Source organism: Falco punctatus (genome assembly GCF_963210335.1).
Source record: "Falco punctatus genome assembly, chromosome: 8".
NCBI classification, from domain to species: Eukaryota; Metazoa; Chordata; class Aves; order Falconiformes; family Falconidae; genus Falco; species Falco punctatus.
In genome coordinates, this window is record NC_137588.1 from 1,767,893 (window position 1) to 1,795,063 (window position 27,171).

Sequence of the window (27,171 nt, forward strand, 5' to 3'; positions counted from 1 at the left end):
CACCATCCCGTGGGGCCTGGGAAAGAGGATATGGCACAAGACTGTGCTTGTTGGGAACAAAGAACTTCAGAAAAATATTTTAACACTAGCTTGCATCTAGTCCAGTTACGTACTCCCAAGGATCAGCAGATTTCCATTCAGATGGCATACCATCAGCTTAGCTCTGCGATGGGACATTGTTGGGGGTCCCAGAGGAGGTATGAAGGTTTGTACCAGATTCTTAGATTGGAAAGTGAGGAGAGCACAGAGCAAACCAAAAAAAAAAATCATTTTCTTTATGTATTCAAGTTTAACTGCAGGGAAGATGCTATGGTGAACGCTAAGTCCTTGGAAATAGGCTTTTACCATGCAAAACAGCAAACCAGATCTTTCCTTGTATTGCTGAAAGTTCCTTCCATTTTCCCTCTCTGTTTTTTCTGCTTGGTTGTGGCTGGAAGCTAACTTCTGCTTGCTTCTGACCTCTGCGTGGTGAGCGTGTGTTTCGACAGAGCCTGGGAGCGGACTGTCACAGCAGAACTTCTGGACTGAACCAGCAGGACACGGAAAGGCTCCGGTCCACGGTGCACGGCAGCACAGGGCTGCCAGCTGCCCTTCTTAGCACGTGCTTTGACACAGAGCAAATCCGCTGATGCAGGCGTAGTGCTGCTGCTAGGTGTTCTGGCATGACGGAAGACTGTAAAGGGTGAAGATACTAAAAAGAAAAACAGTCAGAGTTCATACAACAGGTACTGGATTCTTTCTTGCTGCTTTGTAATTTTGTTTCTTTAAAGACTGATTGGTATTAACACCATTTTTCCATTAAGACCCCTCTCAAATAGATGGAGTCAAAATGTGTTGTGAACTAGTATGTTATTTTTAATCCCCATTTATAATGATGCCTCAGAAGCCTGAAACAAACATCTGTTTCCTTCTTGGACTGGTTTTCTTCCATAGAAGACACTTCCGCTTTTTTTGTTTTGGTTTTTTTTTTTTTTTTTGAACTAGTTCAAGTCACCCCATTCTGTAATCAGGGGTTGAAAGCCATAACTCACCGTCGTATCGGGCGTGTCGTGGGGTACGGGAGCTCATTCCTGCAGAATCTAATGCGGGGAAATACCTGGGGGTGTGCATAGAGGAGGGGGACTGCCCCGCTCTGCTCCATCGCGTGGCGGGAGTTACCGGCCCTCCGCGCTCCTAGCTGCGGTGCGGTGCGGCACGGCCTGGCCATCGGGCGACAGAACGTACCCCTTCGTGCTTTGGGGCTCTTCTGCCGCCCCCCCTTGCGTGCTCGGCAGCGGGCCTGGCCCCGGCGCTGGAGTGCCCCGGCAGGCTCGGGGGGACACCCCCAGGGCCCCCGGGCAGCCGGCGGGGCGCTGGGGGACGCTCCCGTCACCCTGCCGCAGGGCGCTGCACGTTCGCTGCCGGTCCCGACACCGAGCCCTTGCCCCCGCACGCACGGACAGCGCTGCGGGCAGGGCCTCGGGCAGGGCGAGCTGGGCCGGCCCGGCGGTGCCGGCTGCCCGCGCGGCCGCCGTTAAGCCCGGGTGACCCACAGGGCGGTGCGGGCCGCGGGGCCCCCCCGGCGGGACCGGGCAGCCGCCGCCTCCCGCCACGGGCGCGCGGGACGGGCCCCTCACACGGCGGGGGCGGCGGCGGGGGCGCTCCCTCAGCGGGCCCGGCACCTCGCTCCTCCCGGCCGGGCAGCCGGGCGCCCGCCAGGCCGCCCCCCGCGGCGAGCCGGGGTCCCCAGGCCTCCCGCCGGGCCGGGCTGCCCCCGCGGGTGCCGCCGCCGCCGCCCTGAGGGGAGCGGGGGCGCTCGGGCGCCGGGCGCGGCAGGTGCCCCCGGGACCCCCGGGCCGGGCCGGGCCCGCCGCTGAGGGCCGCCGCCCTCCCGGGGCGCGGGGCGGGACCGGGCGGCGGGGCCGCCCCTGGCGCTGCCCGGCGGGCGGGGGCGGCGAGAGCCCCCGGGGCGGCCCCGCGCCGCGCTGCGCACCGGCCGCCGGCGCGAACAAAGGCGGCGGCAGGCGGCGGTGGCGGCGCAGCCCGTGCGAGGCGGCCCGCCCGCCCCTGCTTCCTGGGCCGGGCTGGGCGCGGCGGCCTCCGCGCCCCCGCCCCGCCGAGCGGAGCCGCCGCAGCGCCGGTGGCGGGGCGCGCTCGCCGCCCGTCGCGGGAGCTGCATGTGCGCGGGAGGAGCGGCGCAGGATGGCGGTGCTCAAGCTGGCCGACCAGGTGGGCGCCGCGGGCGGGGGGCGGCGGGCTCTCTCTCAGCCTCAGCGCCGCGCCGTGCGGCCGGGGGGTCCCTTCTCCTCAGTCGGCGGCCCCGGTGCCCCCTCCCCGGGGCGGCCGCCCGGTGCGCCGCGCCTCCCCGCCGGCGGGCATTGTCCCTGCCCCTGCGGGCCGCGGGCGGCGGCAGCCGGGTCCCCGGGGCTCGGCCAAGCCCTGACAGCTCCCGGCGGCCGGGCGGGATGCGGAGGGTGCCGCGGGCGGCGAGAGGCCTCGGGGCGCTGCTGGCCCTTCCCGGGGGTCTCCCTCCCGCCGCCGAGCCGTGCGAGTGGCTTATTTACCCTGTCGCCCTGCCAGTTAGGAAGCGCCCGTTGGGTTTGGCTGTGGCCGTCGCTTGCAGGCTACTGGGAAAAAGCCCTGAAACCCTTAGATCACGTTAAATTTAGCAGCGGGCAGGCGGCTGTAATCGGTATTAAAGCGTTTCTCGTCGCTGGCGGTTGAAAGCCTTTAAAAATATTCAAGAAATTGATGTTACGGCTCCCACGTCCTGATTCATCCACGGACTCTACCAACTGTTACACACTTTGCATGCTTTGATCTGCTATTTTTAATTTAACGTGGGTGCCTGTGATCTGTGGTGTGGGTGTCCGCCGGGCTCGGACCTTCCCGCTGGACTGGGGAGGGCTGTCGGTGGCCAACTGCGGCTCGCACGCCCCGCGCCCCACAGACACAGACCACAGACCCCACTTGCCGTCTGTTTGTGCTGTCCGAAGACAGACCTCGGCACGCACAGAGCCACTACGTAGCGTGCTGAAGGGAGTTTTGCAAGGAAAAAGGGGTAAAGGTGCTTCTGATGTAGAAGCAGCACTGGGTGGCCAAGCACGGTCTGTAATGCTTTCTTGTATGTAGCAGACGGCAGTTACTTATTTATGGGTTGTCTCCTGACATGTCCCTCGAATATCCTCATCTTTAGATGTGGTGCTTACAACTGGCAGAGAGAATGTTTCGCACCATGAGGCTGCGTTACCCTGTGGTGCACAGGCTGAGCCTCGTAAATAAGGATGTTCAGGTAGGATCTGCGTATTAACAATCCAAACAGCAAATGTTAATGTTACAAATACACACCTTACAGAGGACCGACATTGTACCATTTCAGTGCTTTTTACATGTGTCGGGAAGCCCTTGAATTTACTGCCTTTAGAGTTTTGAAACCTCTGCTGGAAGCTTGCAGCCAGGATTTTGCTTCAGCAGCAGCAGTAGAAGTCAAAACAGATTTGAATCAAGCGGATCATGCCTTGGTGAAGTCTGTATTGCTATAAAGAATGACAGGCTGTTGTCTTAGTGTTCTCCCTCCTCCTCTGAGAGCCCTCAAAGCTGAGGGATGAGGCTCATTAGAGCTGCCATTACATCCCTGCAGCATGCCTGCTTTGGGGATGTTCAGAATATTGGTGGATGCTCATGGTGGGTCCTGGTCAGCCTGTGGCCTGGGACACAATACAACAGGCTGATGGTTCTTCTTTGTGGGTTTGTGTCTCCTGTGATTTACGAAGGGATATGTTGGTCTACCTGTATGCGTCCTACTGGATCTCTTTTCATTTTCTTCAGTTTCTTCATCAGTTCTTTTTCTTTCACTTCTGAGGTGAGAGATTGGAGGAGGAGGGGGAGGATATATTAAAGCTGAGTGTGGTGCTTCCTCTTAAAGCAAGTGCAGAAGTTTACATGTGCCTGTTTCTGCATATATGGAACTGTCGCTGGCGGAGCCTTCCTGACATGCAGCCCGGACAGCTGTAACCAAGGCTTTGGGGCTGCACAGCCTCTGCATGCATCAGGCCAAGCTGTGCTTTTCGTCTACATCAGGTCTGAAGAGCACTGTCCCCAGGCTGGCCCACCTCTAAGTGAAAACACAGTAGCAGCAGCCCCACAGCTTCATAGTCAGACCCAGGCAAAACAGATGTGAAGCTGGGGTGAAGAATGACGTGCCTGGGAAGACTTGCATTCCTGTAACAACTCCTGCCGGTGCTCAGAGTCGCTGAGGCGGCAGGAGCAGACTCCTTCTGTGTTTCTTCCTGCTCTTGAGAATCAAGGCAATTGTGGCAGTGATAACTTGCAGTATTTCAGGAAACTGTTTCCTTTTGCTTAAGCCCCAGAGGCCACAGCAGTCTGTGTGCTTGCAGTCTCCTGCAGTGAGAATTACAGTACGCAGCGCGCTACGTACCATGCGTACCTGCAGTGGTCAGGACCCGGGCTGCTGCGAGCGTGGGCTGTTCTCTGTGCACTGAGTGTCAAGTCGGGTTCAGGTCTCAGTTGCAACACTCAGGGGAGGTTGACTCCGACACAGAGCGCTCACTCTTCTGCCTGTCACTGCAATTTCTGTAGCACGTGCTTTCCTCTGGACTCATGGCTTTCTTGGCCAGTGAGGAGAGCTTCGTGTAGGAAAAGACTAGAGAACCTCCACGCTAAGGGTTTAAACGTGCGTTTCTCTAAGTAACCTGTTTCCTCCTTGCTCCATTCTTGGCTTCTCTTACCAGCCACATCTTCACAACACATGGAGCATGTTCAGACGGATGAGAAATTAATCACACTATTTCTCATACAGGCTCTGAAGACAGACAGACTTTCATTATTGCTTCTTTCTTGGTACGGCTGAAAAGGTGCTAAGGTATTGCTATGCTTAATCCTCCAAAGAGATTATCCCTGCTTTTGCTTAGGCGGGAGATCTTCGTTTAATAGTTTAGCATTAGTGTGGGTTACTTGAGTTTGCTTCCAGTGATGGTAACTGCTAGTTCACCAGTCGGACCACGAGAAACTCAAATCATTTAACCACAGGAAGTGTATTCTACCGTTGTTCATTTCTGCAGGAATTTTTTTCCAGGCCTTCCTTTCTTCAGTAATCCGCTGCTAGCCATTTTTAAATGACTTAATGTTAAACTGAAAACAACCTAAGATAATTCATAAAACTTAAATTGAATCCTAGGATCATAATCTTTGTCTGTAGTGGCGTGTCTGAGCAGTTGTAAGCATTCGGACATTCTAAAGATTTTAGTTGTCATATACAAATATTGCAAAACTTACTCTAAATCTTAAAACTTTCATCCATATCTATCTATCTATCTATCTTTTACCATCTCTGCAGTGATGGTTACAGCAAGCATGCACGTAGCTTTAAAGACTCCAAAAAAATTTTTTTTCAATTCTAAGAGTTACTGCTGTGTTGTTCCACATCCAGTTTATTGGTTGTACCTTTCCCATTTTGATAAGTGTTAGTAGTTTATATTATGTGAGGGTGCAGTTGTATGTGATGGAAACCTTTGCATTTAAACTGGAGTTCAGAAGGAGCAGAAGACAAGTGGGTGGCCAGAGGCTTTCGGTTGCCCTGACGCAGCTTGAGCCTGGCTCTGCATGTATAGAGGGCATGAAAACCCTTGCTGTGCCCCTTGGGTGCTCTTTGAGGAAACCTGCTTCCTGCAGCATTTCGTTCCTTCCCATATTTTGCCATTCCTTTCTTCTCAAGAGTCACCTTTCCCCTTTGCCAAAGCTCTCTAAGGGTGAAAGTATCAGTTGGTTTTTGACTTCTGTGGCTGCTTTTTGAGCAGTAGTTGTTGCCTGGACCCACCTCTCTCCTGTCCTCTGAGGAACCAGCAGATGCCGGGTGCTCCCTGCTGCTGCTCGCCCTGCCTGCTGCCTCCAGTTCTTTGCATGGCTTGTTCTTCATACTTGTACTGAGGAACCTGGTTTCTTGAGAACTGTTTGTTTGCCACATGCAAACTTTGCAAGAGAAAGCCTGTTGGTCACAGTCCTGCTGAGTGTGCTTTTCATCTTAAGGGTTTCCATTGAGGGTTCTAGGCAGCAAATACAGACAATTGCTCCTGTCAGCACTCTGTTGAGAGGTAACATACCTTTAAAATATAAAGTTGTACAAGTTAGCTTTTGGGAAACTATTTTGGAAGAATCTAAGTGTCTCCATGTCATTTCCAGGCTTGCCTTGCCAGCTGAGGCCCTCCTTGCAGGACTGCTGGCAGTGCCCACAGCCTGCAGGTTGTCTCTGCAGCTAACTCCATCCTTTTATTCCCGTTTAAAGCCAATGGAGTCACTCTGTGCATGGCTGTATGTGGCTCGGGATGCCAGCTCTCTGCCTGCACGGAGCGGGCTGCCTCCACGTGCCTTGGCACAAACGCACCCATCGCGCCGCACCAGAAGCGGCGGTGGTCGGAGCGGCTCGTGCTCGGGGATGTCCTGCTTGTTGGTGTCTGTCAGAGGCTGATGTGAGCTCTCCCCTGCCTAATTGTTGGTTATAGTTAGGCATGTTTACAGGAGGAATGCATCATTCTGTCTTTGAAAGACACTGAGAATGTTTTCTATAAAAAAAAATAAAAATGGGAAGTTAGCTACACAAGCTCCACCTGTAGCTACTTTTAAGAGATGTAGTGCTTAGTATTTTCACTCCTGCACTGCCGGATTTGGTGGGAAGCTTGCTGTAAGTTTGACAGGCACAGGCTCTGTGTAGCCTTGAGCACCTGGGGAGTGAAAATGTACTGTGACTTCGGCGTCACCAGCTCAGGCCCTGTATGTAAAAAACAACAGAATTATTTTTAGGCGGCCTTTACAAGCATGCATATGCATGCATAAGGGTAATGAAGCCCAGATAAATGGTGGTTAGTGTGTGCACTTAGGGTGCTATTAACTGCAAAACCTCATCCTGTGTCTCCTGGTATTTTGCCTGTTGTCCCTGATTGCTGAGAGTAATATAGTGTGACTAGAACCGAAAGGACCATTTCTTTCCCTCCCTTTCCCAAATGTTTTCCTGTGTTTGACAGTTCTCCACTGACCATCAGGATCCATTTTATTATGGCCACAGAGAAACAGCATTAAACAGATGTTTAAATAATTTTTAGCAGATGTCAAAGATCATAAAAATCGGCTGGGCAGAGGCTGGACTTGCATCTGAATACGCTTAAAACAAAATCAATACAACAGTAACAAATAAGCTCCTAACAAAACCAATGAAATTTCCAAATGATGGTGTGTCTTTAACTTATTTCAGAATCATTCAGTTGACAAGTCTGTCTTTCTCTGTATCCTTTCTCTGTGATTAAAAGCATTTGAGAAGATGCTCCTGAATCTGCTCTATGAAACAGGAGTAATGAACCTGTGCCTTATGGCCACTGCCAGCCCGTGGGCTAATTTTGTGTGACATGCAGTCCCACAGTTGCTGCCCTCCCCATATTATTGCTAGATAATGCTAAGGTGTATATTAATTTAGAGGCTGCCAGGTGTTTTTGCAAGGGCTCACAGCAAAGGAGAGATAATCCATTTTAGTACAAAATACTCAGGTAGCCAGAAAACAAAGGTAACTGTTGGGAAGGAAGGAGGAGGAATTTGCCCATAGGAGTGTTTCTTTCTTATTGCGCGATGAAAACGTGGTTGGACCAAAATAACTCTGCCATGGCAGCCATTGGCTTTCTAGAGCCATGACGTTCCTAGGCATGCCATGCATACTGTGAGATGTGGCTCCATGTGTTTTAAAATGAACTTATGGAAAAAATGGGATGTCAGCAGCATTCCTGCCCTTGTGCAGACCTGTAGGAGTGGTGGTCGCTACCATCTGGTATAGATGGCACCTGAGCTCTAATACAGAATCACAGAGTCATTTAGGTTGGAGAAGACCTTTAAGATCATCGAGTCCAGCCGTAAACCTAACGTGGCTAAGTCCACTGCTAAACCGTGTCCCTACATGTCTTTTAAATGCCTCCAGATATGGTCCTGTTCAGAGGAGGCGGCGTGGGGTGGGGGAGAGCTTTTGGTTGCCAGTGAGGGCAAAATGCTGGCTTGAAAAGGAAGCTGCTTGCTTTTTCTGGTCATGGCTTCTGCAATAGGTATCACTTCCTGATAGTTTTGCAGCTTGTTTCAAGGTAAACAAGAAGCACTTAAATTAGGGGGATTTCTGGAGTTGTATAGCATGCTCAGATCTATCACAGATATTTCTGTAGCAGAGAAATCCTCAGGTTTGCTGTTTGGTAATGCTGTAAGGGTTTTGCAGTGGCTGCACCTGGATGCCTGGGCTGTTTGGAGGGGGTGTGTGCCTGCCGTGCTCTGATGTTAGTTTTCTTGAATTGCAGATGGCATCCAGCAAAGCTTACCCTCCTGCACGCACCTGAGGTGCGGTCTTATATTCCTGCATGACAAGTGCCTCATGACCTCTTCCTGCTCATCTCTTAAATGAAGATGTGGTTGTCATGACTACATTCGGTGGAGAAATAAATACTCCTCCCAGCTTGGGTGCTTGTGTAACGGCTAGATTCAGGCAAGGTGGTGTTTTTATCTGGATCCTTGCTTGATGGTGGGCAGGCGATTTCTGTGACCTGGGCATAAAGGTGCCCACGCTGGGGCCAGCTGGCCGCAGAACGCAGCGCTTGCTTGCTTTGCGGCTCTCCTGCGCCCAGTTTGCAGCTGGTGCCGCTCCATTGACAGCACTGCAGCAGTGCTGTTGGTCGTGCGCCGGTCTTGGGGGCAAATCCCTGAAAGCCAGTGAGGAAAAATGTTAAAGGTTGTTTCTAGAGACCTGGATGTAGCTGATCCTGCTTGTTTGTTGCCAGAGAGGCAGAAACTGTGGGATGTGCTGCTGATGGGAAGGGTTTTCCCATGCTGGCCCGATGCTCTGCGGTGTGTTCGCTAGAGGAGAGTGGCCACGCACCGTCCCCTCTTGCTAAAGCTGCCCCCCGGCTCTGCAGATCTCTGACTTTTTGCTTGAGAAGAGAGTAGCTTACTGTTTAGGAGTTGTTGTTTCAGACTGTCTGCAGGCTTGGGCAGTATTTGTACAAAATATTTAATGCTTCTTTTTAACCTGTTGTCTAGAATTTTTTATTTCTTTCAGTGGCACTAATACAGGTTCTAGTGTCATCAGATGACTACAGGAGCCAGCTATTGCAGGTATAAGCCAATTAAGTCAATGTTTCGAAGTATATTCTGATAACATTGACCATTTCTCCTGGTTTTTATTCCTGCTTTTCTTCTTGAATGCCCTGCTTCATATATTGCTGCCTCTGTATGTTGCAGAACATACAGAATACCTCTGTATTTTAACTGTTTTGTTTGAATGCTTATTAGCTGCAAAACTTTGCACTTTCAGCTGTTTCCATTTTTAAATTAACATTTTTTTCCAGAAGTACATATCTGACATCTGTCACTTTTTTTGTTAGCTGGAAAGCTTGGGCTGGAAAGTTCCCACAGCTGCTGTCTGTGGCTTCAGCTTTGTTTTAATTGCCGCACTAGAAACATGTAGCAGCATGCTGTTGGAGCCCGTAAGCCTGGTGATGGGTGGGAATCAAAGGATTACAAAATTACGTTTAAAGGGGGGAAATTATTTTGCAGTTTTATCCAAGGGTTTGAGGTCATTATTGAAGTTTGCAAGGAGCTGGGCAACAAATTACAGCATTTAGTTGTGGCTAGGTAATTGTGACATTCTGAAAAAGTATGTGCTTTTTGATGACGGCCATTTGCATGTGTTTTGCTTTTGAGGGAAGAAAAAATCTTTCCTGGCTGCAGATGTGCAACCAAAAATGGAGGCTGTTGAATACATTTCTGCCATGGGGTGCTGAACCTCCTAGCCTAACACAGGCTTGGTTGCTTGATGTTCGTACTTGGTGTTACAAGCTGGTTTTATGTAGGGATGTGCATTTTTGTGCTAGGATTACTTGTAATGGCTTGCTGTCTTCCTTTGAAGAGTACTTGGGGAGAATGTCCTTGCAAAGCGCCCCCGCTTCTTCCTCCCAGCTGCGTGCTGCTGCGTCTTTGTGAGGAAGTCAGCAAAACCATAATGGCCGTTTTCTGCACATGGTCTTAAGAGGTACCTGAGAGCATCTATGTACTGAGCTAAGGCTTTAGCTTTTTTGCATAAAGGAGATGGTTTCTTACAAAACCCCGTTGCATACTGAATTATATATGTGTAGGATTGCTCCAAGGGCCACGTGTTGATATCCTTCATGACACAGAAAGTCTGCAAATCATCGCTAGTGATGAATAATTTGCTGTTTAAGCATTGCCATTTCTATTCTGGCATATTCTGTGATAACATTATATGATCTGCTTTTTCCCCATCTGGCAGCCTTTGTAATTTTACAGACTTGTTGCTTGATCAGGTATCTTTTGTCTGTGCAAAAGCTTTAGCAAAATATTTGTTTGATACCTACTGAGTTGCAGGCCTCTAACGGATACCTCTGTACACTAAGTATGACCGGCAGTAGAGAGCATGTAACTTGAAGAAATGAAAGAGTAAAAATGTAAAAATCAGGTACTGCTATCCTCAGTGTATAAACTGGAAAGATGGCAGTCAAGTGCACTTTTAGGTGCACAAGCTTTCACATTCTACATATGATCAAATCGTTCCCGGGAAAGGAAACTAATGTGAACATTAATGAGCTTTTAATCTTTAATAATGTAGGCAGTACCGTTCAGATGGAGAACATAACGCGTTTTATCATAGTGTCATTTTAGCATGATAAGCTCCTTGCTTTTCCAAGGTGAAAGGGCCGCAGATTGCCTTCTGAAATCTCATCCTCGGATGAAGTTTTGCTTTCGGCTGCATTGAATCTAGACCAGCTTTGCAGCAGTATGGGGAAGGTGCTTTGTATTTTTAGTAACACACTGGTAGCAGCACCTGCCTTTGTGTTTCTGTGTATAAAGTTCATTTTTTCCATACTTAAAATAGACAAAAGTGGACAACATGTCCTTTTCATTAGTGTTTTCATTCTTGCCTTTCTAGGTTGCTTTTTTTTTTTTTTTTTTTTTTTTTTAAAAAAAAAGCTTATTCTCTTGCCTTCTGCACAGTAAGGCAGCACAGCGATGCCGTGCCTGTGCCTTGCAGGCAGCAGGAGGCTGGGTTCGCAGGCCACCAGGTTGGGCTGATGTCTCTGCCTGAGCCAGCCCTCTGGCTGTTTGAGCTGGTGCCAGCAGGGAGCTAGAAGCTAGAAGCCTGCAGTATTATCTGGTAAAACACTGATTTGCTCAGTGTGGTCTTTAGTTGTTTAACATGCCAAGGGTAAAAAAATGAGAGAACAAAGGCCTGAAATATCCCATATTGTCTTTGTGCTTCCAGCTGCTTTAATGTGCTTGCCAATGCGACATGCAGCATTTATCTCCAATTTAAAATCAAGAGAGGGACTTATTTAGTCATTGACTCCAGGAACATTTCCAGAGTGCTCCTACCAATCAAGTAAACATGGTGTGCCAGATCCTGCAACCGTTGCCTCTGTTTGAGAGGAGCGCGCTTAGGTGAGTGACCCTGCTGCACCTGGCTCAGCATGAATCAAGCCTTAGTGTGAGGAAATGCCTTCCTTTAATGTAAACAAGCCCTGACCCTTCAGCTAGATGTGTAATCCTGCTTCTCTTCTGGGAGATGTGGCCCTGTTTCTGCGGATGGAGCCCACTGCTTGGATCCTCTCAACTGGAGGCAAATCTGAGATTTTTTAAGAAGCTGCCAAGGTAGCTTTATAGGGGGAGGGGAAGGGGGAAGAGCTGTCCTGCGGAGCCGGAGCCGAGGCGGAGAGCGGGAGGGATGCTAGGAGGAGGCAGGCAAGGTGTAGCTGGAGGCATGGTGCTGCTGCCAAGAGTCGTTGCCCTGGTTTGCTGTAGGAGAACTGGGATGCAGAGAAACTCTGTGACTGAGGTGGCAGGTGGCAGAGCAAGAGCCAAGTCCTGATTTACCTCTTTCAGCGGCTGATTCATGGTGGTGCCCTTCCTTCCTGCAAGTTGTTTTAACACTGTTTACTGTGTGGGCTGATGCTAATCATATGATGTTGCAAGATGAGAAATGAACAGTGGCATGCAGTTTTATAGCAGAGCTTTAAATGCAATGAGCATATACTTTGTTTAGGTATTTGTTCTGTAAAGTGTAAAATCAGCATTGGTGCTGCTTAAGAGAAAGTGCTCTGTTAGAAAATGGTTTCTAGGTCACCTGGTAGGTAAAGATTTGTTCTGGCTGATTGCAGTGGGTGGCTGTCCTTGGTCACTAATCCGGTGTCATTAGTGTCGTATTCTGCCGGTACAAACTGTTAAAGTGAGTGTTGTGCATCAATGCCACTTGTTTAGGCCAAATGTCCTCCTAATAATCCAGAACTGTGTGACTCTTGGCCATAGAGCATGCCTACAAAGCTGGGTCATTCAGGGAAATGGAGATCGCCTCTCGAATATGAACCCTTGCTGTCAGCGGGTCAGATGGTGCCCTTTGGGTGTGTTCACACAAGGTCCATTTCATGTCACGCTGAAACAGAGCAGTCTTCTCACTAAGTTTTGTTTATTACATGTAAATATTTATAGACATATAATCTAGTTTCTAATTAGAAGAAGGTGCTCCTTTTAGAAACGTTTTCAGGAAGACTGGTGGATTTGTACGTCACCCCTGCTACCCAGAGGAGTGCTATTTCTTCTCTGCAGACGAAGCAAATGGAGCTGAACAAATTTGTCCTCCTCTGCAGAGAAGGGTAAGGCTGGCTCATACCGCCGTGTAGCCTGTGCAGCTCAGGGAGCGAGCTACCCAGACCCGAGCCTCTGAGGGTGCATGTGCTGCTGGGGGGGGGGGGGGATTGCACAGCCCAGGAGTGCCTGCATGCCCTGGCTTTGCAGGTGCACTTACCTGGGGCAGCTGGTCACAGCCAGCCTCGCTGTTAGCCTCTTCCTACAGGCATAGGCACAGCTGTCCCATTAATCTGGGACTGTGTTTAAGATCTCCTGGTTCCTGTTCCTGGGTAAAGTGTGCAGTGGGCATATCTGTAACGGGTTTTTACGATTTACCAGAGAGCTGCCTGGAAGAGGAGGCACAAATGATGGCAAACCACGGATCAGGCATGTGATCTTCAGCGCTTCTTGTTCCCACAGGGCTGGCTGAAGTCAACTCCAGCCAACTGTCTGAAAACCCTTGTGTGACTCCTTAGACATGGCTCTGTGCAGACATGTGGTCTCTGGCCCTTTAAAAGAGGTCTTTAAAGTCCTGCACGCTTTCAGTGAGTTGTCTGGATAATTCTGTTGTAGGGACAAAAATTAAAAGGAGGTGGACAAGCAGGCGTAATTCAGTGCCTTTGCTCTTCTATATTCTGCCTCCAAAAAGCTCTAGCATGGAGCAAGCTTTCACCTGGTGCCTCTTTACAGCTGCCCGTCCAGTACCCAACCTTTAAAAAGGGAAGGCTCTGACCCACGGAAGTAACAAAATCTCTTAATGTATTGTCTGACCCTGTGAGATTATTGAATGCTCCGGAGTCTGCTGGATTGAATGGTACTGCTGCTTGCTGGGATACTGGAGCATCAAAAATAAGTGCTGTGTGAGTAACTGTGCTTCAGCTATGTGGATGCAATCCCAGGAATAATGTTGCGTTTCAGAAAAAGTGATCGTTTTTGTCATCACAGTTTTTGTGATCACAGTGTTTTGTGACACTGCTTCTGTTTGCTGTATTTTGTTTTCAAGCAGTAGGCTTGGAGAGAAAACAGTCCAGATTTTTGCCTATTTTTAACAAAGTGTTCAGCTAATACGTTAATGAACCTTGAGCACACGCAGTCGTGATTTTAAGCCACAGTAGATGTTTTACCAATAAGGTAATTCTCTTTACAGAGGGATAAACAGTTTGCTCAGCCAGAGGAGACCTTGGTTACTTGTGCCTTACCGCACAAGTTCACGTGTGTTGTATTCCCCGTAGAGTTGTGCTGATCCCTGGCGTTTGTAGCATGACAAGTGGAATCAGCGTAAAAGCTGTTTCCCTGCCGAGGTCTGCCTTAAACGAGTTTAAAACCCACTCAGACCTAGTTTACGCTGCCCACGCCCCTTTCTTTTGGAAACGAATGCTGTTGAGGAAAAGGTTTGCGTTACTGACAAACCCTCAGAGGGTTGTTAAAACCGCCTGCAGAAAAGCAGATAGAGGGGCTTTACTTGGCTGGGGTGCAGGTGGGGCTGCGGGAGCAAGGGTCTGTTCCCGGGGGGCCGCCGGGACCCCACGCTGTCCCTGCCTGCGTGGAGAGCGGGGCTGGGGGTGCTGCCTCGGGCCAGCAGGCAGGCGGGTGCGCTGGCTTGCCTCGAGCCTGGGGGGACCACCACAGGCTGGGGGAAGGCCAGCTTAACTGGGATGGCTGTGACTGCCCAGGCCCTGGCTGCTGGGCAGGGGGCACGGCTGTGCCGAGTGTCCTCATCCTTAGGATTCGGTCCGACTGTGGGCTGCTTTCTCCCGCGGTGGGGATCTGCTTTGTTATGCTGCCAGCCCTTTCCCTAAACAGAAGCTAACCCTGCATTTCAAGATCCCAGAAGGGACAAAGGAGTTCAAGTGTCTTTTTGATCTCTGTTGCTACCCTGAGGCAAAGTTAGATCATTTGCTGTGAGCTGATCTCAGTTGTGCTTGGAAATGTACTGAAACAGCTACTCCAAAATAATTATTCTGAACAGATATTTTGGTGTGGGCGCTCATGTTCTTGCATAAGAATGTCTTTTGCTAGTCTGTCTTAATGCACCATGGAAGTAGAATAACTGCGGAGCAAACTGCGATGAAGGCAGTGCCAGATTACACAGAGTATGCTCAGTGTACAGAGAACATGCCAGTGGTAAGTTTTATGGTGCACGACTTAAAATATTTCATATTAATTAACAAACAAGTACCAATTAATTTTAGGTTATGATGCTTAAGGACTAGACTGCAAGGAATGGTATTTAGCTGTGGCTGTTTGGCAATTATGACCTTGTATATAATAACAGACTCAATAAAATCTTGATGTGAGAGAGCACCATTAATCAACACAGAGTTAATTAACTGTGCTGCTTACACAGGAAGTGCTGTGCAGAACTGTCTGGATCTCTGTAGTGCTACAGGCTGAGAAGTGTTTGATTTGTCTGATACCTGGCTCGTTCGCACAGAATTTTCCCTCAAAACCGGTGCTGAGGAGGGAGCAACGTTTCCTCTGGGTGAGTGGGCTCCACACACTGGTCCCGCAGGTTGTTCCTGTTTGTGGCGCTGATGCTCTGGCAGACCATAGCGGTGTCACACTGTGTCACTTAGACTTTGTCACCTTCATGGAGAAGGTGGAAGCAAGCCCTTGGAGGAGTGCTGGAGTACTGGAAGTGTAAAGCGCTCCTGAAGCAATGATGTGGTCAGGTTAAACCTATAGGACTGCCCAGGAAATGAGGAACAATGTGGTAATTAAGAACTACACTCATCAGCTCTCATTTAGACCTTTATACAGGATTTTTTTTTCTTTCTTTTTTTAAAATAGTTTGAAAGGTGGCCCAAAAAGATGAAAATGAACAAGATTCAGCACACTTTCAGAGAGAAAAGCATTTCATCTCTGTACCACTCACCCCTCCGCACTCCAAATAGATCTTGTCATTTTCCTGAATACGGGATGCTTAGCAGTATGAAATCAGCTCAGCCTTTTGGAGGGACACTGACCATCATTTTGTTGGCTTGTTTTAGTGTTGGCTCAGTGTGCCCATGTGAAGGATGGATTTCTAACTTGGCATTGTACATTATTAATCCTCTTGCTTACCTGCTTTTTGATGTTCTTTGAACCGCTTTCATATCTGTGGTCACTGTAACTGTGTCACAGAAGAATTCAGAGGTCTGAGACATTGGAGTGCCTTAAGCTTTGCAGCAGCAATGCCCAGTAACAACCAGTTTGGGGGGTTTGAGTGGCTCCAGTATGAGAGAAACGAGAGAAAATACCCTGGGTTTTATTTGCTTACTGCTGTACGTGCAGCCTCTTGAGTTAAAGACTTCGTATGCACTGTTTTTATTCTTAAGGTTAATTTAACTTAGATGCTCTTCTTCTTTTTTTAAATAAGTGCATTTATATGTAATCCTTTCTCTTCTTCTCTCTCTCTGCCACCTGGGCTATTAGTCTTAATTACAGAGTCCCATTTAGTAAATCATTAATACAAGAGTAGTTTTATATACTGCCACAAGATACAGTGACCAAATTGGGCCAGAAATAGATGAGCAAAAAATGTGTAGTCTGAATCTTATTCTTCCTTTTTTCTTGCTGTGGCTGAAAATGTGCTGCCTATTAATGCCTGCTTTTATCAGTATAAATTTCTTAGGACTAGGAGACTTCAAATGTTTTAACTGCTCTTTTATATTTTTATGTAATGATCTCGTGCTTTGAGTAGCGAAGGAGGTGTTTTACTTGCCTCCTCTCCCTACCAGGACAAATGTTTTCCCCGTATTCACCCTCTTTTATAAAGTGTAATGGGATGCTCTTAACAGTTTATAATGACAAACTAATTATGGGGGCCTGGGAGTGGGGAAGGGGGGTAGAGAGGAAGAAGTTTTCACTTCAGATCTCCAGGCAGAGGAAAGTGATGATTCAGCTAATCTCTCTTCTGCAGATGAGATTTTTCTGCTGCAGCCACACAGCTTCTTTATCTGATACGAAAGGAGGCAATAATCCTTAAATGATGGAAAAACAACTGTTCTTTTTTCTTTTTCTTTTTTTTTTCGCCCCAATCTGGGAAACAGAAGTCAACTGACACATCTTCTTGTTAACCCCAAAGTATAACTAGTGGTTATGGCCTAGCATTCCGACTTTTCCACTCTCCCATCCAGCTGCCTCTTTAACTGGCTGGAGTGACTCTTTTTGACTCCGGCGGCTCATCCCGTGCTCCAGCTGCTGCCCAGACAGTGCATTCAGAAGCGTCGCTTCAATTAGGTACGTAACACTTTCTGAAATTCAGACTTGTGCCTAGTTTTTCATGAGCCACAGGGGATTAAATCCAATGAATGGGCAATACTGTATTAAACTAATATTAATGATAACTATTCCGTTTTAACATTGTGGCCAATGGTCCCACATACATATTTTTAAACATATGTACTACATAGTGTATTACGGACCCCTAACATATTGTTTTGGATTTCTGGGTTGCCTTAACCATGGTTTGCTGTAGAGCCATGTTTAATATTCCTTGTTTTGAGGAGCCCTTTCTCTCTTGTCCATATGCAGCCCAGTTTGTCCTTCCTCACACCTCTTGTGTTTTCACCACCTGATGGAAGATGGTCTGTGCATTCTCCTGTCTTCAGCTCGTGTCATAGGGGACCTTTAAATGTTGGACTTCTCCATTTCCACGCCCCTTCACACTTTCAGCACAGTCTCTCTTGTCCTTTCTTGCCACTGCCACAGTATCTGCAGTGCTGTGGAGTCGGATGAAAGGCAGCGGTTAATACTGCCTTTGTACCAGTCCTTCCCTTGGGTGTGCTGGTAGAAATCCCTTGGATCTCTGCTGAAGTTTCATCATCCCCTTGATTCCCAGCTTCAGAAGAGCTAGGATAATTTTCTCCTAAGAACACCAAAAGACTGGAGCTGGTGGCAGTACAAGCAAGAGTCAGTAGTTCTCAAACAGTTCTAGGTACGGTCTGTTATTTGTGGCGCTTCATTTTGTACGTTTCCTCCATTCGTTTTGGCCTTATAAACAGCCCATATTTTTTCTTTTTAAACAAAGTGGAAATGATTTCATAAATATGTTAGATGTAAGTTGAAGGCAATGATAAATGTTATTAAACTTCTGTTATATGATGTGGAAGGTATACACATAATGGATGCAATCAGAAAAGACTGAAAAATTAAAATGTAAAATAGCCGTGACAATGTGAAATTTTATACAGATTATTTTTGAGCATGTGAAGGAGGGGGAAAATAAAAGACTGGAGACAGGCAAATGTTATGCCTATTTTAAAAGGGGGGGAAGTGAGGAGCCAGGGAATTAGTCAATGTAATGCCAACATTGTGAAGTATACAAAGCAAATTGTTGGATGGCAGATTTATAGGCATCTAGAGAATGTTAAGGTAATTAAAAAAAGAAAACCACAAAAAAGCATGGAAACAAATGTTCATCCTAATGAAGGGCCCATATCTGTACTTCTTTTTCTTGCAGGCATTCAGAGAGATGGGAAGATGGGATATTATTTCAGATTTTGAAATTACTATACTGTTTGTTACAGTTGGTTCATGTTTTAAAAGCTGTAAGTACAGTGGGCTGCATCCTGGTCCCCCAGATTTCAGCAGCATTTGAACTTCCCTGTGTTTAGTGGCATCTAGCCGTTTTGACAGTAGTAGAGAAGGAGGAGGACTGTGATGATGAAAAGCCGTAAAATCTCTAGTTCCCAGAAGTCTCTGGGATGGCAGAGCTCAGGATTTCTGAGAAGTGAAGTCTCTGCTGTTGATTTTCCTACTCTGTTCAGGGAAATGGGACTTTGTGCACTCTTTGTGAAACTTGCATTTACAACACCAGCAGAAACAACCCCATAAGGACCCTGGACTTCTGCTAACCGCTGTAGCCACAAGGGGAATAATACGGAACAGTAAGTGCTGGGCTTGTTCTCGTACACGCATGATGAGATAGGCTGACACCTGGGCAATTTTCAGCTGTGTCTAAATTGGGAAGCTGGTAAGAGAACCCAGTGTCTCTTCACCACTCACTTTCTGTGACGGTTTTCTTTGCAGACCCTCAGAAGGGTGCTCTTCACTTTCTGCCAGCAATGCAGCTTTCTGATCAAGATTTTGCCATAGCTGCAGCAAACTTGGTCAGTGATACAGAAAGAAAGATGCTTTTGGCATGAATAGAAATTACAGGATTTGGTTACCAAGGCAAGCAATTCCAGTTTCAGCATGCAAAGGGGGAAAAAAATCTGCCATTGTCTAGTTTAATGAAAGCTGTAAAACTGAGGGAAAATAACTGTACACTAAAGTAGCCTTTTAAATATGTAAGGAATTTAACAGTGTCTGAATCTGCCAGCATTAGAAGGTAGCAATGGCTTGTAGATACTGTCTCTTCTGTGCAGAAGTAATTTTAATCCTTAAATGGTGCACTATAGTTGGTTTCTTTAATGCCAGTACCAGTATTTTCAGCATGTTACAAGACAGATGAGTGAATGGGAGGGAGAGAGAGAAAGTGATGTTTTCTGATCAAAGTTTTCATTTTAATAGGCCTAGAAGAGCTGCTTGTTCAGGGCATTTAGGTTGTGTTGGTATAGCTGAAGGACAACTGAATGGAAAATTTGATGTTAGCAGGGTGACGTGGGTCTGTCAGTATCAGAACTTTTGCTTGAAAAGAGCTTTTTTTGCTTAATAGCTTGCCAGGTGCAGAAGTTAACATTTTATATTTCTTAAATATTCAGAATTTTGAATACTTTATTCTTCTGGCTGCAACTGGAAAAACCAGAATTTCTGCTGCTTTGTATGGGTTTTAAGGGTTTGAGATATTTGCTTCTTTTTACCTTTATAATATATTCCATCTGAAAGGAATAGGGATTTAAGAGAGTTAAGAGCAGGTATCTGTACACAGTGGATCTGCGATTGCAGAACATCCACCGTAATGCTTGAGAGGCCTTCAAGGTGAGGCGAATTAAGTCAAATCTGGAAAACAATCGGACAAGTTAGGTGAGGAGTGTAACAGTAGGGAACGTGATTTCTGCATGCCTTGAATACCTGGGGCAGGTTGTTTTGTGATTTGCGAAGCCTTTGTGATAAGACAGGAGCTCTCTGTGGCTGATGCCAGTTCTTTCTTTGAAGTCTGTGCTCTCAAACCCCACCGTAAACATTACTTTTACTGTAGCAGGTTGGCTGGGTCTCACAGCTATATTTAATGCATTCTTGAAAGCACTTGAGCTGGCTGATCTCTTTCCCATTCCACTCAGTTCCTAATGAAACCACTGCAGGTGCTTGTTCAAAACAGAGGGGAGCCCTCAAGAGGACCAGAGTGCAGAACAGGAAGGATGCACTGCTGTGTTTCCATCGGGAAGGGGCAATGTGGGCACCGTGCTTACAGTGTTTCCTTTTGAAAATGTTAAGAACTGCCTTTTAACTGATTATGCTGTCCCAACATGGAGGCTTCAGCGTTCATCTTCCTTCTCCCCTTCCTCCTTCATGGAAGCAGAAGGAACGTCCCGTCTGGTTTTGTAACGGTGTAGGTCTGCACCTAACCAACAGCTTCCATGGTGTTCAGAGAGGTGCTGGTCCCACTGCAGCTTCCCTGGCAGCCGATGACCCCTGCGTTAGTGCTTCTGGTAGCGGATAGCTTAGGTGAACCTGGTGTTCAGAACAGAACGGTGCTGTTTTTTCCTTTATTGCTGTACTCCTCCAGAGCCTTTGAAAGTCAGCATACACCACTTGGAGCTGTAGTCTTTTGGTTGCCAAAGCTCGCATCTTTTGTAAAAACTTAACGCCTTCTTTCCCACCTCATCCTGGCTCCAAACGGTTATTAAATTCAGTGTGTTGATCCCCTGTGACATTTCTCTCGTTATCAGAATAGCTGAGACCCTTTGGCTGTCTGCTTTTCCCTTCCTGAACTTTGTCTCGCTTCCTTTTAAGCCACCCAAAGTCTGTCTCTGAAATTGTCTTATAATTATTTTCATCTGTTCACTCTCTTTGAATTTTTCTCCCTCTCTGTTCTTGTCTTCTGAGATTATTTTATGCTGTGTGTTCTGCCAGCTGTGATTTTGCTTAACTTAGGCTCTCAGCAACGTTGCTGCCTTGTGGGGTTTCTGTAGCGGGAGCAGGGCTCTGCAGATGGCCTGTGGGCGAGCTGCTGTGACCACAGGGATCGGCTCAACACGTGTCCTTAAAACTGACACCCCGATGGGAGGCCTGGTGGGGCAGACCCAGGTATGGCTGGTTGACTGAAGGATGCTTTGCATGGCTGCGCATGCTCGTGCCAGTAATGATTTACACTGACGTTTATCTTGCAAACATTGAACCTTCCAGATAGTTTTCCCTGTTTCCTAGCTGAAACCATTTCATTCAAAAATTCCTTTTTGGAAGTCATTCTCTCTATCACAGGGCCATAAAATACTGTGCCTTGTATTTTGTATTCTGTCTAGTTTTGAACCATCTGGTGTTAAAATACATGTGTGAAGCACTCTGTCATGGTACTAGAAGGCACCTACTTTTGTAGCTGCAGTTTGGTTTCTAAAAATGTTGACTTTTTTATTAAAAAGACTTTCTTCTGGTGTGTGGCTCCGTGTAGCTTCATGCTTAAAACAGCAATAAAACCATATCCTGTCTGTCAAAGGTAAGAAGTGTTATTGAATGCTCAGGACTGTGTTCAATATACAGATATAAATCAAAAATTTAATCCCTGAATACAGTAATAAAAAAATTAGGACTAAAATAGCAATAGGCCCATGGGTATTATTATGTCATGGCAGGATTTTCTGTGAACAGTTCATTAAAGACCTGGATTCTCTGAAACTGGCTGCCCAGTTCCAGCCAGGGCCCCTGGCCCCTGGTCCCTAGGAGCCAGGGCAGTGAATATCAGTTTCCTCTGCTGGCCCAATGTCTGGCTGCCAAAGGAGCTCCCAGAACTTGAGCGATGCTCCAACATAGCCAAGGAAGTGAAGTTTATTATGTCAAGATAAGAAAAATGTGCTGTAACCTAGCCTTACAAAGTCATCCTTAAAAAAATTTAAAAAACCCAAGCAGCCTCCCACCCCAAAAAACAGTCTCTAGCCACTTCTTTTTGAAGGCTCAGTAGAGCGAGGAGGATGTGGCAGGACATCGTAGCGTTACACCCACTGGTTTCTGTCCTCTGTACTCAACACTGCTTTAGCAAGACGCCTTACAGCCATGTAATTTCACCTTTATTGGTCCTATCTGATTTATTTCTGACGCACGTCTTCTCTCTCCTTTAAATCATAATTATTTTCCCCCTGAAGACTGTATGAAAAGGGTGATGGTATTTTTAGTTTGCACAGTATCTCTTGCAACCTTTGGGTGCTTGTACGTAAAACATAAGCTTGATCGTGGACCTGACAGCCAGCAAAGAAAATGCCAAGACGAGACTCGCAGAGCAGGATGAGTCCCTTGCTGCCAGTCCCGCTCCCCAGGCTCTGCCCACCAGCACTGCATCCTCTACTGCTTAGGAGCACCTTGGTCTAAATTCCTCTACCGAGAAATTTTGTGTCAGCATGTGCCATTCTGGCAGTGGCCTGGGATTTCTGAGACCAGCCGGACTGGCACACTGTCAGAGGCTCCTTTCTTTGGATGAGCAAGTTGTGGGGGATATTGATCTTCTGAACAGCATTCACTCCTGCTTCTCTTTCCTTCCTGCTTCCACCTTGCAAGGTGAAGATGATATGGCAGGACAGAGGAGTTGTTTGGAGGGTTGTCTGTGGCTTGTGGGACCATCTGTTTTGCAGGCCTGGTATAAACTCCCTGCATATGCATTGTTACTCTACAATATGTTTATACAGTATGTGCGGGTTCAGGCTAGCAGAAGAAATGCATTTATCTTCTGTTGGCAGAGAGCAGCCCTGTAGCACTAACGGAGAATGGAGTTGTTTGCTTGCGGGATAAATAGAAATCTCCCTTCTGTGATTATTAACCAGTTTCTTAGAATGTCACTTTCTTTTTACAATTAACCTCTCATAAAATACCCTAATGAAACCTTTTTGGCATTCCCTGCACCTCCACCCCCCGCCCCCCCCCCCCCCCCCCCCCCCCCCCCAAGCCGCAGCACAGCTTGCTGGGTTTGCATTAGTGGTCTGTAACAGTTCATTCAGGAACTGCCTTTTAGATGTTCAGATGTAAAAGCTTGGCTCCACCGAAATTTATGGTTGCGTTACCATTACCCTGAGTGGGACTAGCATCTCCCCCTTGGATGCTGGCTGCCAGTGCTGGGAGTGCTTGAGAGGCAGTCTTGTTCGCCTTTCCTCCACGTCTGTTGGCATGAGCTCCTCAGGCTGGAGTTGCAGTGCTGGTGGAGCACCTACTGGAGCTTTCGTACTAAAGTATTAATCCAGAGGAGTGATCAGGGCTAAGGCAATAGGAATTCCCAGATTGTATTTATAATTTTGTAAGATCATCCCTAATTTCTAGCTTTTGTCCTTAATTTAGGTGTTACTGTTGGAATTACTGAAACTGACCATTGAAACTGACTGTTCAGCCCTTGAGTCTGTGTGGTGACAGCACAGATATATATATATATATCTTCATCTTGCTTTAAACTTACCCCTTGTAATTTGCTCAGGTTGACGAAGCGTGCTGGAGGGAGCCCCCGATGCTAGTGGCTGGCCACACGAGGTGCCTTGGAGGGGCTGGTGGAGGTTTGATAAGGGGTGGGCGGTCAGATTTCACCCCCTGCAAAGCCTGGGCTGCCTTTTGGGTTAGGCATTGGGGAATCTTTTGCCTAGTGGGCAATCCTGCAAACAGATACAGGAATGAGCTGGGTAGGAAACAGTACTGTAGCGGCACAAAACCCCTTGGTCTGCTTTTTGGCTGGCTGCTTGCGGTGTGCATTGCTCGAGCGCTTCAGTCACAGTGGTTGTGCTTGGCCTCCGCCTGTGGACGGCCACACGGTGCTGGACATGGTGTGGCCGAGTGCCCCGAGCCCCTGTCCTGGCTGCGGCGCTGGCTCTGTGCAGCCACCAGCCTCAGCTGTGACCCTGCCGTGGGGCTGCTGTCTTGTGGGACCCTTGGGAGTTCCCCCCTCCTCGCAGAGGTGTCTGGCGCCTGCTGTGCGGCTCTTGGCCGGGGCAGATTTTGGCACAACGCTCGCGAGTGCTGCCTTTGCGTGTTCCCCTGTGCTTAACGCACTGATCAGGTTCTCACTCCTTCCCAAGCCACAGACATTTTGCTGCCTGTGTGCTAGGTATTTCTACTGTGGTGCTGCAGCTATAATCATGGTGTCCTCCAGGCCTGTGCCAAACACCTCCTGCTGGGCCATCACACCCATTTTTTCCCTTGCCAGAAGGAGAAAATAGTCTGAACGCGATCTTTCACTTGTGGTTGAGTCTGTCTTTCTTGTGGTGGCTGAAGCAGCCGGCAACTGGAGAGGTTTTTGGGACGTTGCTGGAAGGAATGGAATGGAAAATCGTGGGGGTGTATCTGATGGCATGGGCTCAGGAATTCAGTCTGACATCTTTTGCTTTAAAGCAATGAGCTTTGCTGCGTTCATCATCCTCTTGGGGACTCGATGCGTAGTGCGGCGGGCGCTTGAGAGGACACGAGGGAAGTGTGTTACTTGGGTAAACGGAGTGTGTGTGTGAAATACCCTCCTTTTTGGTCTAACCTGCTGTGGGGATGGGTGTGCTGTTAGTTTCTGAATAATTGCTTTGGATTTTGTGGATACAGCATTACTCGCTTTCTGTCCTAACCTCTTCAGCGGTGTTTTTAACTGTTACACAGTTGTCTTTTTGCACCTGACCATGTATATAATAATTTTTATCCCTTTAAAATCCTTGTGAATAACTGGAATCTGGTACCAGTATATTTGACAGTTGTCACAAACCAATGCCAGTCATTCCTGAGGTTAAAGACGACAGGACTGGAGCTGAAATACACTACCCTTTCCCTTCTGTACAGGTGGCTAAAAGCTAGGAAATGTTTCTTTTTGTGTATGATAATAAGCATTAGTTTAATTTGTTACTAATGACTAAGTTGAGGGATCTCTTTTCCTCCCAGCAAGACTTGTACCTTCAAGAATCTGCTCTCGTTATTTGCGGATGAAATTATTTATGTCTTAACATTACATGAAAGGGGAGAACATGATGTAGCGCCAAGTAGTTATTTGTTAACCATATTATTTTAGACACTAAAGAGTGTTTTACTGAATTTTTAATTAGTAAAAATACAATTTCTGCATGTCTACAATTTCTGCGTGTCTTGTTCATGACATTAACTGCAGGTTTAAATGAATCTCAGCTCTTAGGTGACATGTAAACTATGTATCATTTTGCTGCAGTTAAGGGCAACAACCGTCTGTAATCTCAGCGTTCTACATTTTGACAGACAATTTTATATGCGTAGTTTTTTCCACCATCATTTCTAGTGTCCAAGGGCCAGTGGTCCATGAAATCAGATCTATGTGACTATTCCTGGTGTATTAGCTTTACTTAATTTTCTGTAACAAACTTTGGCAACGCAATATGCTGGAGGTTTTTGGCTGCCTTTGTTCAGCTGGAAATGACCTTGGTTGTACACTAACTTGACACACCGTGTGACATTCTGGCCTAGTTGCCTAGCTATACAAATAAACTCATCTGATGAAGTGACAGCTGCCTGTTTTTCTAGATGGACGGGTACTTACTAAACAGCCTGAATCACAAAATCTATCTCTTGGCCTGACGACTTCCTTTTTATATAGGCTTTAGAATATTATAGTATGGATGCATGTGTTTGTGCTGGTGTATTTGTGGTTTGGGCAGCTGACTTGGGGCTCCTGGGTTCTTGTATACACAACCTGCGATGAAGGCAACGCCAGGTGAAGACAGGGAACAGTATGGCTGAGCGCTGAGGTTCAGCCTGGAAACTGCCACACACTGAAAAGGAAAAAGGGGTCCTAGAGTCAGTAGATACAAGGGAAGACTCAGTGGATAAACCTTCACAGCCCAGCATGGCAGAGATGGGATCAAAGGAGGTTTTAGAACATCCCAAAGCTTTTGATGTTTGGATTGGTGGTGGTTTAGGCTCATTCTCTACAGCTCCTCACTTGCTTGGAGCTGCAATCCCACTGAAAACTTTCGAAGCCTTTAGAAAAATGCAACTATTTTGTTTCGTTTCTTCAAGCTGGAGGACCCACCCCTTGTGCATACTTAATAAATACATAATTGCCTTTTAATAAATACAGAATTGCTTTTTAAAATAAAAGCAGGTTGCTTTCAAAAAAATCCAGTAATTAGTTTTTTAAAAATACAGTTAATTGTAATTTATCTCTCATGATATTCAGGAGGTAGAAATGTGTGCGTGTGTGTGTGGAGCTTGCTGTGTGATGCTGATACCCTGTGCTGAAGAGAAAGAAGCCCAGGGGTTAGCAGCAACAGTGAAAATTCATTAATTACTTCCACATTATCTAAATGAAAGTATGTGTTTCAGCTGTGTCAGTGAGGTTCTAAAAGAACTGAGGGTTTTCTGCCTCCAGTAGTGGGTTTGTGTATGTACTGACCAATAATTTTACTTTTAGTAGTACTCTGTGTGAAATTAAAGTGTAGCACGTAAACACGAGTACCTGGCGTAATAGCTAATGTTACCTTTAAGAATGAGGAGTATTTTGAGCAGCATGTGCACCTCCATAAAACACCATTAAGCTGGGAGTAAACTTTTTCCAAACGGGTCCAGTTTGTGAGATACAAAGCGTCATGTTGTGTTGTGCTTCTGCTGGAAATGGGAAGCTTTTGAAGCTGTTTTCAAAAAGTGATGTTTGAGGTGACACTAAACTGTATGTCAAAATACAGCTGGACTAATGCCAGCACTAGTACAACAAAAGACAGAACAAAAACAGAGGCTGGAAATTTTCTACGGAGAACAACAGTGTGAGCAAGTCATCACAGATCAAAGCATGTATAGAAGCTTACGACTGCCTTCATTTGAAGGTTGATTGTATTTCTGAGCTGGAAGACAATATCACAGCATCTTAAATCACCTCTTATCTGATCTGTCTCACTGGTTTTTGTTTCTGTGCCTGTTGGGATAACCTCTCTGTTTCTTCCCTAAACCATCACAATGGAAAAGTTTTGCTGCTTTCTTTACGTCCAGGCAAAACTCAGCAGGAAGACTTACTCAGACTTGGTGGAACACGTTCATCATTAAACTGCTGATCAGCAGCAGGTCGGGGCACTGCTTCCCTACCCACTACCACCAGTCCTCCCTGCCCTCTCTTGTGAAGAGACATCATGTTATTTCTAGTCAGTGGGATGATCCCGCCAGCGGGCCAAGAAGCTCAGGAACAGACTTTGCTGGTCACACACTGAGATAACCGCGCATGATGACAAGCTTATTCTCAAATATGCCATTGGTTCAAAGTAAACTCGCAGAGCTGAGAAGGCAGAAAGGACCTGTGCTCGTGGCATGGGGCTGGCTTCTGTGCTTTCTCACAAGGCAGCTTATATGGGTAGGTTTTGGAAATTTTCCGTACAAAGGCAAACAAACCACATGGGCAGCAGTCGGGGCCCCAAAGATAAGGCAGTGTAGCAGTGTTTGTGTTAAAATGCTGGTCACTGCTCCAGCAAGCTCACACTG

General features: G+C 47.1%; 1 protein-coding gene across 4 annotated transcripts in view; it reads left to right on the forward strand.

The window, feature by feature from the left end:
• Positions 1 to 2,020: 2,020 nt before the first annotated feature.
• The window catches only part of ANKRD44 (ankyrin repeat domain 44), a 143,657-nt gene continuing 118,506 nt past the window's right edge, over positions 2,021 to 27,171 (forward strand). For 2 of the 4 annotated variants that reach the window (XM_080399355.1, XM_080399357.1), the window contains exon 1: positions 2,036 to 2,208. In XM_080399355.1, coding sequence (XP_080255481.1) covers positions 2,182 to 2,208 — 27 coding nt within the window. In that variant the 5' untranslated portion in view covers positions 2,036 to 2,181. Of the gene's footprint in view, positions 2,209 to 27,171 lie in introns of all 4 variants that reach the window. The other 2 variants (XM_080399356.1, XM_080399354.1) reach the window with 2 other exon arrangements.